This window comes from Crocodylus siamensis, chromosome 1 (assembly GCF_052110815.1).
Source record: "Crocodylus siamensis isolate JL-2025a chromosome 1, ASM5211081v1, whole genome shotgun sequence".
Taxonomy (NCBI): Eukaryota; Metazoa; Chordata; order Crocodylia; family Crocodylidae; genus Crocodylus; species Crocodylus siamensis.
This window is the reverse complement of record NC_143395.1, coordinates 291,718,212-291,735,446: the sequence shown is the minus strand read 5'-3', so window position 1 is coordinate 291,735,446 and position 17,235 is coordinate 291,718,212. Positions and strand designations below refer to the sequence as shown.

The 17,235-nt window shown below is 44.1% G+C and overlaps 1 protein-coding gene across 3 annotated transcripts in view; it reads left to right on the top strand.

Moving 5' to 3' along the window:
• Window positions 1-17,235, top strand: part of LOC149874607 (cohesin subunit SA-2-like) — a 99,473-nt gene that overhangs the window by 69,945 nt on the left and 12,293 nt on the right. For 2 of the 3 annotated variants that reach the window (XM_090064485.1, XM_090064469.1), the window contains 7 exons: window positions 793-996; window positions 2,556-2,632; window positions 4,367-4,454; window positions 5,741-5,866; window positions 7,455-7,547; window positions 14,687-14,852; window positions 16,756-16,907. In XM_090064485.1, the coding sequence (XP_089920611.1) occupies window positions 793-996; window positions 2,556-2,632; window positions 4,367-4,454; window positions 5,741-5,866; window positions 7,455-7,547; window positions 14,687-14,852; window positions 16,756-16,907 (906 nt within the window). The remainder of the gene's footprint in view (window positions 1-792; window positions 997-2,555; window positions 2,633-4,366; window positions 4,455-5,740; window positions 5,867-7,454; window positions 7,548-14,686; window positions 14,853-16,755; window positions 16,908-17,235) is intronic. The other variant, XM_090064476.1, reaches the window with a different exon arrangement.

Here is a 17,235-nt window from a genome sequence, read left to right as displayed (position 1 = left end):
GGAGAGTGTGTTACAACGTATATCCAATTCGCATCTCTTAGCAGCTTGCTCCTAGTATTCTCACTGGAGACTGTCTTACCTCCAGTTGCCAGGAGTAACTGCAAGAGAAGAATGAGGGTAGTGGTATCTGTGCATGGAAGAGCCATGTCACAAATGGATGAAGTTGGAAAAGCAAAATGGATGGATTTGGAAAACTGGAGAAGATTTGCCCTGTTAAGGATATTTACAGGAGGTTAATTTTAGCAAAGGGAATAAATACATCCTTGAACATTTCTAGCCTAAGAAGTTAGTTGGGGGAGACAAAGAATTAGCAGTATGACAGAAATGTGCTTGTATCTGGTTCTGTCTGTGTAACAAATTATACTGCCAGTGGCCCACACATGGGAATGACTTCCTAACAGAATAGCGGGAGATCTGAAACATACTTACTCTTTAGTTAATTCAGCTGGCAATTTTCAGTGTCAAGTGTCTGTCCTTCTTAGCACTGTTTCACCTCCCTGTCCTCTGCCATTGTCATTAGGTAAAACCACCAGTATATTGCTATACTGAGAGCTGAAATTATTCTTTTAAGACTATAAGAAGATGGTAAAATAGTGATGATAAGACAGGGCTCAAAGATCTAAAGCAGCAAGTGAAGTTGTCCTGTAATCCCCCTCTCATTTTCAAATTGGGATTTGTTTAATATTTGATGGTATAAAATTAAAAGGAGTATAAGGCACTTTTTAAATCTGAAATATAAAAGGGCATAAACATGACTTAACTGTCATTCTGATGCTTGTTTATTACTTGCAGCATTTGGATGCTTTGCTCAAAGAGGTGAAAGACATTGTGTGCAAACACTCAGACATGGATGTCCTCGAGGCGTGCTCTAGGATATATGACATCCTCTGCAGTGGAGATCTGGCCATTCACAGCAGAGTGGATCTTGCCAGGACTCAACTGATAGATGAGTTGGTGGACCAGCTTAACCAGCTGCTGCATGACTCTTGGCATGAGGTGCGAGTGGATGTGGAAATACATGAAATATTTTTGAATCAAAAAACAAGTAGAGCAAGAGATGCAGTCTTGAAACATTCTGGTTTATTTTTGCTTGAGGGTAACAAAGCTTACAGGCAGCTATGAAAGGGCTGTCTATTTACATTTTAAAGAACCGAAGATTGTATCCTGACAGGAAGAGGGTGGACAGGAATGGCTCTTCTGTGACAGAGGGGAATGGGCTGTTTCTGTATTTGCAATGCTGTGGATTCTTCCAGCCAGACCACCAATGGGTATTCTACCCCTGGGCTACAGTGTGCTGTATGTAATGGTGTTGTTTGAAGATGCCATCTATGATCAAATAACAACTACAGCTCTGTTAAACATATGTTAGAGAAGGTGTCGTTCTGTCCAGGTACATATTGGCAGTAAGCAGAAAGTTCACAATTTCACTTCTCAAAGATAATTCTGTCAGTAATACCACATCATATATGATAGCCTTAGGGTCTTTGAAAGTGTCTCCTGTTCTGTGGAAGGAGGACTGCAAATTTTTTGTTATTTCTGAAAAAGTAAAAACAGCTGGCGGAGCTTGCTGTGTGAACGCAGTGAGAGCTTGCAGTTGATCAACTGTGCTACCGCCGACAAGTGTCATACCAAAACCCATCTGAGTGGATTTTTACTGGATGCTGGGATGCTGTAAACATGTTAGGATACCTCACTCCACCATATTGGATTTATTATGATGGTATAAATCAGAGGCGGCCAACCTGCGGCTCTGGAGCCACATGCAGCTCTTCAGACATTAATATGCATCTCCTTGAATCTTTCCACAAGCACATGGTGGCCAGCTTCCAAATATATATGCCCAAATGGAAGCTGGTCACCATGTGCTTGTGCAAAGATTCAAGGAGATGCACGTTAACTTCTGAAGAGCAGCATGTGGCTCCAGAGCTGCAGGTTGGCCACCCCGATATAAATGTACCTTCTCTCCCCTCCCCCTGAGTACATGTATTTTATTAGAAACAAGATAAGATAGGGGTTTTAAAACATTATCTTAGCATGGGCCACAACTACATAATAGGTTAACTCTGTTCGAAGGGCCACCTCCCTTGATCAGATATTATCGCAATTGCATCTATAGGCAAACATTTAATGTGGTGTAGTACCTGGAAATGAGGGGAGTCAGCACCGTGTGAACAGTTAGTTCTCTGTGGACCTCTAGCCAGTGCTTCCTGGGCCAGTAGTTGTCTGCAGGCCAGATTTGGAGGACTTGTGAATTGGGCTGCCTTGTAGTTAGCATCTGTGCTTGGGACTGGGAAGGCAGCTGTGGGTGGTTGAGGGCTGATGATGTTATAATGGAAGTATAATAGTGTGGCATTTCCTAGATATTCAATTTCTTCTCACCTTATGTAAGATTTTTTTTTTTCAATCATAGGGAAGGTGTGAGAAATATAGTCAAAGGCCAAGTAGTTTCCAAAGCTGGGAAGTTGTGTAATTTGAGCCTGCAGTTAGTAGAGGAACTAACGACTACTCTTAACACCCTCCTTGTTTTTTTCTCTTTCCTAACTCCTGTGATTTAGGAGGAAGGTCTTTGTACAGGTGAAGAAGGAATTTCCCGAATATGCTCTGCTTTGAGAAGAATAGCAGCTTTTCATAAGTGAGATGTTTGTTTACACAATTTCTCATTTCCCTTTCCCTGCACAGTGCAGCCACACCAGGCTGCTGTAAAACAGGAATTACTGTTGGTTGCTTAACAAAACTTTCAAACCATCACTAGGTGAGGTGGTAGCATGTAAAATAGTTCAGGGGAATTCCTTTCTTACGAGTACTTTTTCCCCCCTTCTGGTTTCTAGACGCTCCTAAGTATAAGTGTACTCTCCTTGCAAGGAGCTCTTTTTGAACTCAGTTGGCTGATCTTAAGGGTCAGTTTTTGAAGCAGATAGCATGTCTGCATTCAAAGTGTTGTTAGGTTGGGGTGACAGTGTGTACATAAAGGCCCTTTTATTTGGGCTGTTTCAGTGCCTGCCTTCTCAGTAGGATGCCTTACATCAAGGCAGGCAGGCAGCCTGCAGAGAAAGTAATGAGAGCAATATGCTTGATGTGCTCTGGTCTGTATCTGTTAAAGAGCAAGTCTCCCAGAAGTATGGCTTTTCTGGAGCATAGTATATGTTCTTGTTTGGTATCTGATGGCAGTTTTTTCAACCCTAACTGACCTTGAGTAGAACCTCTGCAGTGAGCTATTTGGGACTACTTGCCAAGTACTCAAGGTGCCTGAGGGTGCCGGAATTGAGCTGTAGGCTAAGAGTAGCTTTCCCTTCATCACACATGGCTAAGTTTGCCCTGTCATTTCAAAGAGGAGCTAGCTGTTTTATACTGTGCAGCCTGTAGGTGTTCTTTAACATTGGAGATAATCTTGGTGTCAAGCCCACAATCTTTTTGGGAATTCTGGGACCGTTCCTGGAATGTACAGAAAGTGCAGCTGTTCCGTTTCTTTCCTTCTGTTTCCATTTCCTTTCTATACACAAGCTTCGTGTTTTGTAACAGGAACCAGATAGAATGATAACCACTGAGACAATGCATACTTAAAGTTAGGTTACACTGAAGTGACATTGTCCTTTCTTTCCCTGTCTTTTTTCAGAAGTTCTTTATATTGGGACATCTCAGGAGCTGCCTCCTTAGCAGATTTCATTGCTGAGGAGGAAAGTAAATGACAAGTTTTTAGCATTTGTTAGCAAATTCTAGAGAAATTTCCTGCCTGCCTGAGCCTTATCCAGTGGGTCAGTGACTTTTTGGAATCGAGGCACCCCTCCATAGCTCTTGTGAGTCGAGTGACACCCAATTTCAAAAACTAATTTATATATTACAGTCCTTGCTTCCTTGTAGAAGGGCCAGGCAGTGGGGGTGGATAATTGGCCAAGACCAAGACTGCACTTATCTGCATATCTCCTTGCACCTAGTAAGACCATGGTTGAGAATCACTGCTCTAATCTATACATAGTAACATAAATAGTAGCAAGCCATTTATTCCCAGTTTTAATCAAGTCTATGTATCATAAGAATAAAAGTTATCTGGCACATTGAGGGGAAAAAAACGTTTTTTTTGAGTGATTGTGAGAGAGTTCAGTGAAAGATTTTGGTTTTCAGTGAGTGCTGGCAAAATAAAAAGATTTAACCTGTTCAATAGATAGAGAATATTTTTTTTTCTTATGCCTCTTAATAGATCAAGGTATTGCTGAAAGTCATCACCTTCCCTCCTCAAACAAGAATCTGTGGTGATTTTTTAAAGACCAGATTGCATGTGTTGAGATTCAGGATAAATGGAAATACCATTTGTATCTCTTCTCTTTACAATTTTCTGACTCTGGTATTTTCTTTTCTTTTTGACTTGCAGTGCACATGACCTTGCCAAGTGGAATCTCCATGACAAGACTTCAGAGCTGCTGGTTTTTGAAATGGAGCATGGAAGTTTACCCGTTCAGGTAAAGTATTGGTCATTACCACTAATAATAATGTGCTTGTGGTTCAAAGCAAATGTTGGTGATCCATTGAGGTAGGCACGTGTTAATTTCCATGTCTCATCTTCGGAAACTGAGACCTGTTGTGCCAGTTGTATACAAATGTCAGTGGGTCCATACCATGACTGAATTTAAAACAGAGTTTGAACAAGGCTGTGGGGTCAAATCGTGGCCTAAATTGGATTAGTGTTCAGCACAAATTAGTAGAAAGGTCTTTCTTGGTTCCATAATATTGCCCTGAATAGAGAGAAAATCAATGAATTATTAGTAGTTATTTATAGATTGCTGTTAATCAGAAGTGAAGATACTTTGTCCTCTTACCTGTAGAGGGAACTTTTCAGGGGAAGCCAATTTACAGATCAGGCCAGATCTGACCACAAAGCAGCTCCATCTGGCCTGCCAACCTACTGGCTAGCCAAGAAATGGATCCTTGGCAAGCAAGGGCTGTACTGATAGAGCCCTACTTGCCCTGTGGCTGCTTGACCTGCAGTCACTTGTCCTGCTGCCACTGCTACTTGTGCTGCCTCTTCCATGGCATTCAGTTGCTTGCCCCACTGGGCCTTTATCTCCACTGCTGGCCCTGCTGCAGTTACTGCTTGCCCCAGATCCAGCCCGCGAGGAGCATTGTGGTCTGGGTTTGGCTCGGGTTGAGCTTGACACTCCTGATCTAAACTGTAGACCGTGTGTTGTCAGCCTGAACATTCTGTTCTGAGATAGAGATGCTGTCCAGGATTGCGAGGCGATGAGCTCTGCTAGGCATTAATAACTTTCCGACTATGAGGGTAGTCAAGCACTGGAACAGGCTACCTAGAGAAGTTGTGGAATCTCCATCCTTTGAATGGTCAAGGGCAGGTTAGGCAGACACTTGGCTGGGGTGTTTTAGTCGGGTACAATCCTGCCCTGAACAGAGGGCTGGACTAGGTGACCTTGTGAGGTCCCTTCTAGTCCTACTTTCCTATGATTCTAAATCTGAGCTCTAATTCAGCAAAGCATGGAAGCACATAAGTAAGTTCCATTTGAAGCTGAGGCAACTTAAGTGTTTTACAGAATCAAAGTTTCTAGGGAGGTCATAGTTAGTTAAACGTAAACTGACTGAGTGTGTTTTGGGAAATGAAGTGCCTTGCGCTACAGTAGAAGCAGCAGGCAGAGGGTAAGATCCTGGTTTGTTTGTTTTTCATTTAGTTCTGAACATTTGCTTTGTGGCATTTCATATTATTAAAAGAGAGATCTATGTCTTTTTTTACTTGCAGATGATTCTACCAGCTTTACAGTGTACATACTTTGCTCTCCTGTGGCAGCTGGTTGCAGTTGGAGAGAGGCCTTCTTCCAAGGTTGGCCCTGAAAAAGATTGTGAAACCAAGGGTTATGCTTTAAAGGTTTAAACAGATTTTCCTACCTTTTGATGGCTGGCAGGGACAAGCTTTCTCAAGCAGATGATATACATATTTCCTTGGAGAAAGCAAAATCAGTTCAGACATTTGTCTCTCTAAATCTTTACAAAATTCTGTACTTCTTCCAATATTAACCTTTTGCATGGGCATAATTTAACCAGCTCATTTGGGTTTTTAGTGCATGCATTTGGGTTGCTAAATCCTGACTTTGGATAGAGACAAAAGCTGCTTCCTAGATGTTCTTTTTTTCCTAAGCAAAGGTAATATTCAGGGAAACAATTTGATATTTTTTTAATGTCAGGGATATTTCAGTTTCCTCTTAAAAAGGTGAGAACTTGTATGCTTTGATTCTTGTAAAAGCAGAAACAGCAACTTTGAGTTGTTACCCTTCATAGAGGTTTCTGGCTGCACTGAGAACTACTTTCTTTTGTCCACCATCCTCTACAGAATAAAAAATGAACAGGGAAGTCCATATCTTTATTTTTTTCTGTTTGATTGAAGTGCATTCGATAGGACAGATCTGATGAGAGTAGCCTAGGAAGGGTGAACTCCTATGCCTGGCCGACATTCTGCTCCTGCCTCTGGCTAGCTTTCCATGCTCATCATTTCTTTAAAACATTTCAACTCTGATAAAACTCAGCTTTCCTGACTCATATAGCAGCTTTTTGAATTCTCTTCTTTCTCCAGATTTGGTTAGACTTGCAGAATAAGGTCCGTATCCCTCCCCACACAGCCAAATCCTAGTGTCAGTGGGAGTGCAGCCAGTGTTCAAAACATTTTGCTCCTGTAAAGCAACTCTGGCACCATTTCCTCCATCAGTTCATAGCATTCTTCTTCTCTTCTCTCTTCTTTCCTGGCTTACACTAAAGTGGATCCTCCTTCCTTATTTTAAATCTCAAGTAATTTAGTTCATATGTAAAAACATGCACTCTCATTGATTTCAAAGGGAACTGCACTCATTTACACTAAGCTTAAGTTCTTGCCACAACTAAACAAATAGAACACAAACTTTTTATGTGACCACGGGCAAATAATGTGGCCTCTCTGTGCCGAAGTTCCCTTCCATAGAATGGGTGGTGTTATCCATCTCACAGGGAGGTGCAAGGCTTATTTCATTAACTTTGAAAGGTGTCTTGCTGGTATTGTGATGAAGGACTGATGATTAGATATTGGTAGACATCCATGGGGGGAAAAAACCCCTAAATCAGAGAGCTGGAATGACTTGCCTAGTACAACAGTATGAATCTGAGTACCAGTTTAAAGAGTTTGTGTGTCCCAACATCTGTCACTTCTAGCACTGATTAGGAAGAATAGTTTGGGTTTTTTTGCTAGTGGGTTGTAAGTCCTGTCACAGATGTGATCTCTGTTAGAAAGACATAGCACAGTAATTTTTTATAATCGGACAACTGATGCAAGTAAAAGATTGAGCCGATTCAGGTCCTTACCATCAGCATGTTTCTTGTTTGAATGAATTACATTGTTAGAGAAAAAATACAATGTTTTAAGCTTATTCACGTGAGAATTTACCTGTCAAAGCTTTAAGTTGTGTCCTTTCCTTCTGCACATGCTTTAGGAGACTCTCTTGGCATTGAGAAAGGATTTAAGACTTTTCTGCCAGATCTGCACATGCTACCTCAGCCATAAAAACAAAGATTTAAGTGAAAAGGTCAGTGCTACTTCGATTTTTTTTTGGCTTGTGTTTTTATTTCTTCTTTATTTTTTCTCGTATGTATTGGTGCTATTGGTGCTCATGTGTTTCCTTTTTTGTCTCTTTGCTGAGTAATCCTTTGTGTTGTTTTTTAAAACTATTTTAAAAGATCTTTTATGTGGATGAGAACACTAAAAAAACCCACCATGCCCTGCACAAGAACATACGTGCAACTACGTCTGTGCACATTTTAGATCAGTGACCAGGGCTAATTAAAAGTAAACTGCAAACACAAATGGAGTATTCTGTTGCTCAGTAAGGTATTGGAGTTTAGGAAAATTGTAAAATCTTCTTCACTGGAGGTTTTCAAGAAGAGAGTGGATAAGCGTTGGTCTCAGATGATTTAGGGAGAGTGCGTAGGAGTTGAAATAACTCTATAAACAGATATTGCATTTTTATTCTGGGACCAGAGAATGGAGAAGTTGTTGGATTGGCATGCCCACACATTGCCCTTCCAGTTGGTTTTAGAGTGGCTGGCTGCATTGCCACTCTTTTACCAGCAAGTGGCCCAAGTCAGCACACATACCAACTAACTTTTTACTGGTCAAGTGCCTGTAGGTTCCCCCAACTCTGCCAGTGTCAAGGGAAGTGCCGGTAGGATATTCAAATTGTTGGTAGCAAAATGTTGTGCTTTGATTTGCGGCACAACTTGTGCCCCTGCCTGCTTGCCTGTATTTCCACTGCATTGTGCTGCCACCAGTGACTGACTTGGAACTTCCACCACCTTTGGCTGCTATGGAGTCTTACTTGGCTGTTGCCTTGTGGACCGTCTTGTCCCAGTGTCTTGATTCATAAGCAGGACTGTGGGGGGGCTGAAGTGGCATGGGTGCTAAGGTGCATAGTTGCAAGTTTGAGGCCATAGCGGAAGTGCTTATGGCATGACCTGTCAGATTCTAATGAATCTGCGAATTCTGCCAAGTACCTTATCATAAGGACATGAAAAAGCAAGGAGTGAGACTGAGTAGAAAAGACAACATTGGTCATCTCTGATGGCCTCCATGACTACTTCCATTCGCTCCAAGAGCACAGGAGAAGCACTTATTGGGAAGAAGCTCGTGTGCATTCAGTGCCAGCAGTGGGTAATTTGTGGCTATCTGTGGTAGTCCTAAGCTGTGGCAGCAGTTGCTGCCCTGAAGATATTTTGGCCTCAGGTCAGGACGTTATGGTGAGGCAGTATTTCTGGGCCAGGGAGATGAGCAGCAACCAGTAAGAATGGATCATCATGGCTACCTGGGATGACGAGCAGTGCCATGCAAACTTCCACGTGTCCAGGGGCACCGTTATGAAGATCTGTGCCAAGCTTGCCACACGCGTAATGGCTATGGGCAACAGTAATGCATGCGCCCTTATCTGTGGAGAAGCATGTTGCATTGCTGTATGGAAGTTTGTGACCCCAGACAGCAGTGCTGAAGATGTGTCTGGTGATCCAGTGGTGGATGGCCCTGTGCATCATATGCTGTGCTGACCCCCAGGAGGTCGTGGATGGGTCTTGCCAGCCTAGGGTTCCCCAGATGTGTTGGGGCTGTCAGTAGCACACACATTGCCAACCTTTCCCCTGTATGTCATGCCCATAAATTCATCAGCTGGAAGGGCTATATCTTGATTGTGCTTCAGGCAGTGGACCCGCTAGTAACTGGGGACTCTACCTACTCACTGCACCCCTGGCTAATGAAGCCGTTCGCTGAATACCTTGAAGGAATTGTTTAATTACTGGCTTTGCCACAACATAGAAACTCCCCAACAAAAGTTGTGACTTGCAAAGCCAATTGTTTAAGTGTTTAATCACTTTCCAAAGTACCTGTAGAAAGGCTGCAACATGCTTTTGGGGTCTTGAGGCTCACTTGAGGTTTCTGAGGTCACGCGTGGATGCCAGTGAGTGCAACATATCCTGGTTTGTGGTCTCTGCATTCATGCTGCATATCTGCGAGGCTGAGAGAACAGCCCCTGGTAGTGAGGGTGGACTGTCCCCTAGCTCCTTCAGATGCTGTGCCTACGAATTCTCAAATGGAGTCCTGTTGCCTGGTGCTATGTGCATGAGACACTGACTGACTTAGTGTGTTAGGCTCTGGGCTGAGGATCAAAACAGTAGGATGATCCCTGGTACACAATTAAACCCTATTGGCTGAAGTAGTGCTATTGTGTGATTGTCTCCAGTATGTGCAGGGGTGTGTTGAGGGGTGGAGATTGTGTAGGAGGGGGCTGACTCAGTTGGGTGCTGAGCTGTAATTCTGGTGATGTGGAAGGGGTGTAGTGAAGGGAGATGTTGAAAAATCTGTGTTGTATGTGTGGGCTTCTCCAGACCCTGCCCTTCCAGATCTGGGTGGGGGGTGAGGGGAGGGAGATAGACAGGGAAGGAGGAACATCTTGGGTTGCTGTGCACAGCTTCTGCCCTTCTTTTTTTTTTTTTTGATGAGTTCTGGGCTGTCAGAGCCAGCTTCTGGGTGGGAGGGAGGGAGGGAAGGACACACAGCTGGTGCTGGGATAGGCAGACATTGTATCAAGCAGCTTTTTGGGGACCTTTCCATGCCCCTGAAACTGTCTGGCCTCATGTATGCAGTGAATGGCACGGCCACAATTTTGACAAGAGACACAACATTTATTAAACAGCAAAACAGGAATGTGAAGGCAGGTTAGTGGAACAAGGAAACAAATGGATTATAAAAAAAAAAATACCCAATAACCCTATAAACCCACATTGGTGAAACCCATCACTTCCCCATTAATGTGAATTATCACAGATCTGGTGCAGCCACAGCTTGGCAGCAGGCACTGCTGGACACCCCATATTCAGGAGGTAGGACCTACTTGCCTGGCAGCTGCAGGCTGCTTGCTTTTGCTGTGGGGGAGCCCTGTAGGACAGGGAAGCCCAGGGGCAGCATTGTCCCCGGGAGCTGCTGGACAGTCCCCCTTGTGGGTTATGCAGAGAACGGCAAGGATACCTTCTGTAGGTTCAGGAAAGATGCGAGGCGATCTGTGGATTCCTGCTCAACTTTCATGGACTCCTTGAATGTCTCAAGGAGCTTGGCCTCTGCATGCTACCTGGTGGGTTGCATGTCACATAGTGGTGCGACTCCTTAATCCTGTGCCTCACCATGGACAAGCATTTGGTGGCAATATATTCACTCTTCCTCCCTGTGTTGCCTTGGCCTCCCCAAAGCAGTAGTGGCTGGCCTCTATCAGAGATGCTAGCATGCCCATCTTTGGGCAGGCATGGGGCTTCCTTTGCCTGGAAGCTTTCTGGACACTGGTCTCTAACCATGTTCTTGGCCTTTTGTCTTGCCCCTGAGGTGCTGTTGCCACCACGTGAAGGTGTTGGGCCTGAAAGTAGAGGAGGATGAACAGGAGCTCATTGTTTTTGTCAATTCTCACCTGATAGCGTAGAAACTCCCCAACAAAAGTTGCGACTTTCAAAGCCATTCAGCCAGCTGATGGGCTCATTTGACCTGCTGATTCTCAGCATAGTAAGTTCCTCCTCCATCTTTTCGTCCTTTGGGACCCAAGGAAGCAGTGGGGCATGCTTAACAAGCCATAGACAAACGATCTTTCGGCATAGCAAGGGGTCAAGGTCCCTTAATCCCACGGGGGCTGTGAAATACCTGCCTTGCCCGTTGAGATGGGTGGGGCCATGCTTGGTGGGGTGCATTCTGCTCCTTTAGTCCGGCATTGAGTGTGGTCTATTTTCTTGGGACCCCCTAATGCCCCTTGTCTATAGCTGCAGGATGCTGACACCCTGGCTGATGTCATCCTGAACCATCTGACCCCACAGCAGAAGTGGCACCTGTTCATTGCTGCACAAGGCAGTCCACTGGACTTTGCTTGCCTCTTACTGCAAGTGGTGGTCCCTGATGACTTTGACTCGTGAAGAGGGCAGGCATGTTTGTTTCTTCCCTGGATTGTCAGGGAATGCCTGGTGGCATACCGCACTACACACTATGACCACCTTGCATTCCCCTGCTGGGACACTGGGGTGGGATCAATCTGTGTCTAGTTTAACTGTTAGCCAATAACTTGCAAAGACTGAAGAGAAGCAGCTGCTGCATTGCTCAACATGCACAGCTTGAGAACACAAATGGAACATGCAACCCCCTCCCTGTACCCCCTCCTGCCTTGAGGGGATTGGCCAATCATTGCTGTGAAGAGCCTACAACCGTATGAGTTGTCTGGGACGTACTGGAGAGTTGGGGTGGGGTGGATACTGAAAATGTTTTTGGCATTGAGGGTCTGCTACTTCTGTTTCACTTCAACTACCCACATGAATCCAGGGCCCCTTTGACTGAAATAGTGCTACTAATGCTGTGGTCACTTACAGGAGAACCTGAACTGCTATGGTGGTCTGCATCTACTGACCAAGTGGCTGTTTTAATGAGTTGTTTGCATGAGAGAGAAGGCTGCAACCTTAATATCTTACCTTGAGCTCTGGGTGGGAGGCTAGGGGCAGCTGGGAGGGTCCCTGTAGCTGTGTACCACTGCTGTTGTGTGTTTGGTAGGGGGATAGATGAAGCATTAAGTGGGCACTTACCCTAAATGGCATCAAACACTGCCTAACTGAACTGGGACCCACAGTACAGAAACAGTGTCAGTTCCATTGATTGTCCATTTTAATCATAGTGGTAGCTATTAGTTCATTACCCTTATGGTTCGGGGCATGGCCAAGGGAGCACAGTGGTGCAGTCCCCAAGTACAGCCACGCAGTTCCAGCACAGACTCAAACTGCAGTTCTGCAGGGGAAGGGGACTGTGGTTCAACTACCCAACTAGTCATTGAGGTTTCACTGGGAGTGCTCTGTCTCTTCACCCCTCCTACCCCCTCCCCCCCAACCCTGCTGCTTGACCTCTACTTACCCAACTGTAATGGTGGGCTGACACTTACCATCTCTGGAAGCAGGATTTGTCCTGTAGGGGGTTGGATCTGGTGGGACACTGGCTTCATGTTGGGAATGCACTGGCAGGGATGCTGAAGATGAGGGGGACAGGGACTTTGTTGTCTGAGCCCAAGCCCATTTCAGAGTTTACATGGTGGTTGGCAAGTCTGTAATCTGGCTCAATGCCTGGGTGGTTGTGCTGGCTTGGGAGGGCTGCATGTCTTCAACCACAGTGAGGTTGGAGTTGTCATTGCTCTCCTTGGTGGTGTGTGCCTTTCTGTTTAGTACATTTTCAGACATGACCATGTCATTAACTGTGAAGATATGGGGTATTTCCTTGTAGCAGATGCATGTGATGCTGTGTGAGCCTGACACATGGATGCTGTCCTGAGTCCTTGTGAACTGTTGCCTCAATACCTTGCACTTGACCCAGTACTTGGCATAGTCATGGTCATGTCCCTGGCCTGCCATTTCTGTTGTGATCTGTTCATAGACTGCCTTGTTTATTCCCAGGGTAATAGTGATCCCTGTTCACTGCATAAATAAACCTTGAGGGTCCCTTCCAGCCCCACAATGCTATGTCTGTTGCATGTTGCTACAAGTGCCACAGCAGGATTTCACCACTGCATTTTATAGATGTCATGTGTTGATTTGCTCAATGTCTTTTTTGCTTTTGTTGTTGTTCTTGCGCATCAAATTTTACAACCAACTTAATCCGATATCCTATAAAACAAGGCTGTCCAACTGGTGGCCTGCAACCCACAAGCGGTTTTCTTGCAGCCTGCAGTTCTCTCATCTGGGCCCATTGATCCATCAGGCCTCCCCTGGGCTCTGGTGGGGAATCCTGGCACTGTGGTGAGCTCTGTGGAGATGAAGGCTGATCACAGGGACGGGTGCTACAAACCCCTGAATCCTAATCCCGGTTCCTGCCACCAACTGCCTGCCTTGATCTTCCCACATGGAGATGGATGCCAACCTTGTGTGCAGGGAAGGGGGTTTGGGATAGTTTAATGTTTGTGACTGAACCATTAAAAATGCCAGCGTGGCCTGAGAAGTGGTATCATGGTCTTCTGGGATTGCCTGATGAAATGGGAATTGCCAATTTGACTCAAGAAAATTAAATTTGTGTTCTTTTAAAAATAGTTTTGGTGTTTATGTGCTGTCTGGCCCTTGTATCCTGGCTGTTGCATGGTCTTCTTTAATACGTGTTGCTGAAGTGGATTTTCTTGCAGTTTAATAATCTGGACTGGGATAGGCAACCTCTGGCATGGGTTCCAGAGTGTGGCACACAAAGGCATTTTGCTTGGCATGTGCACTGTGGGACAGACAGTGGGGAAGGGGCCAGGGCTACACTACCACAACAAGAAATGGGCTCTCACAGCTCCCCAGCCATCTCCCCCTGGCACTCTTACACCTGACAAACTGAGGTTGCCATTGTTTTTGGCATTTTGCCCAAAAACGTTGCTGACCCCCAATCTGGACTTTCTCACTGGTGACAATGTATTTATTGCTGCCATTTTTTCTTTAAAAACACTGGATAAGATGGGGCTTGGTTGTTGAGAATGCACCTGGAGAAATGGAAAAACCAAAGTAGAGGGTATTTATACACGTGCTCTGGGGGGAGGGGCTTTAATTAGAGTGGCTCTCAGCGCATCTTGTGTGTCAGCATCTCACATATCGGCATCAAATGAGCTTTAGTTAAAGTGCCCCGACTGCCATTTTTCAGCGTGGAGACACTAATATGTAACTACAGTGCATCAGAGCAGCCTCACTGCATGTGCATAGGTGCCCATGGTGCCTAATAGCTTGACTTCCTTATAACAAGAAGAAATTGCACACGGCAGAGTTCAGCTTCTCATTCTTACAGTGTGTTGTGCTTGTGGGTTTGAGTGGATGACTTGTAGGACTGTCTGTACAAATGGTTGCCTGTGAATGCAGGTACTAGACTCAGTGGCTTGGGAGGCCCCTTTCAGTCCTAGGTTTCTAAATCAGCTGCTGATGCATGGTGTATATAAACATTTACTCCCATGAAACACATCTCTCTTAGAAGTGGGCCGTGAGAAACCTGGGGCCTGGAAAGGAAAAGAGGTGATAAGAAGCAGGACAGAAGCTACCCCCTATGCATTATGGTTGATGATAGTGATGAAATTAAAATAGTATGGTTCTGGCAACTTCTTTACAAAACCCTAAATCCTTGTTTGTTTTTTCATTTGTCTGATATATGTGTATGTTATAGGCCTTCATGATACTCTGTGATTTGCTGCTGATCTTGAGTCACCAAAATTCAAGCTCTGATGAAGCTGTAGGTCTCCTGGAGTATCTTCCCAGCATGTCCCTTCAGTCAAAAATGCTCTTGTTTATCCAGGATCATGTGTTCACGGAGGAGGAGGAAGAATTCAAAGGTCAGCCACCTTGGCAAGGAAGTAAACCACCATTTGTTGATGCCATTCATCCTCTCCATTTGACATTGTCAGGCAGAGGGACTGCTCTAACTTTTTTTGTCCTCTTTCATATGCAGCAGCTTTAGTTGTAATGTAAATGGAAGGGATCATTGTACTGTACTCAGATTTATGTCCCCTGACCAAACTAGAAGGAATATTTTTAATTGCTTTTAAATGACTGAGTTGGTACAGTGAGGGGCAGTCATGTAAAATCCTGTAATAGATTGTAAAAAGCTAGAATGATACTATTAATCACTCTCCTGGAGGTTTTTGTGCTTTGGCGGTGAGACTTAGTTGATGTTTTTTTGCTCCAGACTTGTTCTATAAAGTCAGCATGTGGTGTTTGACTGGGATTGATTTTGCTGAAAGATTCATGCTACCTGGTACTCCTTTACTGTTTTCAGGCATATTCAAAACAAGAATGTACAAATGAGGCTGAGAATGCCATTTTGTTTTGTGACCTGATTCTGAAGGGGCTGTAACCCTTTAAGACATTAAGGACATTAGTATACTCAGAAAGCAATGTGCTCTGAGAAACTGGATGTAAGAAATTGAATTTTTTCAGTTCTTTAGTCCTCCACACAAAGGTACACAGCTATCTTGCTCCCTGCCCCTCCTTCAACAGTCTTGAGAAATTCCTTCATCCAAAAGTGTGCATGTGTTCATTTGAAGGGTTCCTTAGAGCTCCAGATAACATGACATAAAGGAAATTTTGGGAGAACCAGTGCTCTTCAGTCTGGAGAAAAGATTGAGAGGGGAAGTTTGAGAAGTTATCAATTACAGAAGGGTTGTAACTGCAGATAGTGATGAACCAGGCTCTGTGCACAGGGGGCAGGACAAGAAGGAATGGGATTAAACTGCTCCAAAGAAAATTGTAAAAGGAAAATGCCTGGAACAGATTATATACGGTATATAGCAAAGTTGCAGACTCTTCATCAGCAAAAGCTTTTAAGTGTCGGTTAAACAAGCCCTTGGCTGGGATGGTTTAGACAAGGATGATCCTGTCTTGAGCAGGGGGTACTTTTTTCAATGAGCCATTTCTGAGCCATCATTTACTTTTGGCCAACCTTCTACCTCTGATGGGTTCCAGGTCACAGATTCTGTAGAAAGCCAAAAACAGGTCACACAATGCTTATAGGCTTAAGAGACTAATAAAGTTGCTTTTGGCAGCAGCAGCAGGGGAAGAATTCAAGAGTCTAACTTTCCCATCCTTTCCTGCCACAAAGAACCACCTCCAGCAACCAGCCTTGAAAACCCTAATTCATTGTTTCCAAATGTCACCTGCTTAGGAACTACTGGCTTCCAGAGGGATTGTATATTTATAATGATTAAAAAAAATTCTCTTCCCCCCTTCATTCTTGCTAATAACTACTTAAAACTTATGTATTAATTTTTCTCATTTGATATACATACTAATTTGTGTAGGGTCACTGATGGGATGCTGGACTGCTGTCTTTTATTTCTTCATATAAAGATATGGTTGCAGTTGGTCTGTTCTTTCTGTTCTATGTGTTTTTAAGGCATTTGTTTTGCATTGTTTGGTCATGTTTCTGTAGCTACACATGCAATCCTGTGAGAGGATTCTGGCTCGTAGAAGTGTGAAATCCCTCTGAAGATCTGAATGGAAAGGATATGTAAATGAGTAGCTCATACTGTCATCATTTGTGGGCTTTGAAATGGAAATAAACCATCAGTATCCTCTGATAAGCAAAAAAAAATAGACTAGCACAAGTGAAGTAGCATCTGTTGTTCAGAGAGTTGGCTGAACAGCTGAGTCTGTGTTATGCAGATGAAAGTCAGCCTTAAAAATGAAGTACCTTGAGTAAAATGTTAGAACAAAGCTTCAGCATTCTTATTTCCCTAGACTTGACAGAAGAGGAAGAGAGGACGAAGGAAGGCTACAAACTGAACGACTTGCATAGGAGAAGGAGCCTTCTTGCAGTTTATTGCAAGCTAATTGTGTATAACGTGGTGGAGATGGTTGCAGCAGCTGAGATCTATAAGCATTATATGAAGGTGACTTTCTATTAAGATCCCGTTGCTTTTAACATGCATTTAAACTTCTTAAGCAAACTAATGCTTGTGAAAGATACTGAGTTAGCCAGCGGCTGGAATCCTTCCTTTTTATTCACAAAAGTGGTTGCAACACAAATAGCACTGCAAAATTCTCCTTGAGCACATCTACACAAGACGCTCTACTGCACTTTAGACTAATCTAATGTGCTGTGAAGTGTCACCATCTACATGTGCGCAGGACTTGCCGCACAGTAAATTAGGCTAATCTGCCATTAGCTAGTACCAGGAAATACAGGTACTAGATTAATGGTGCTTTAGCTAGCGCACA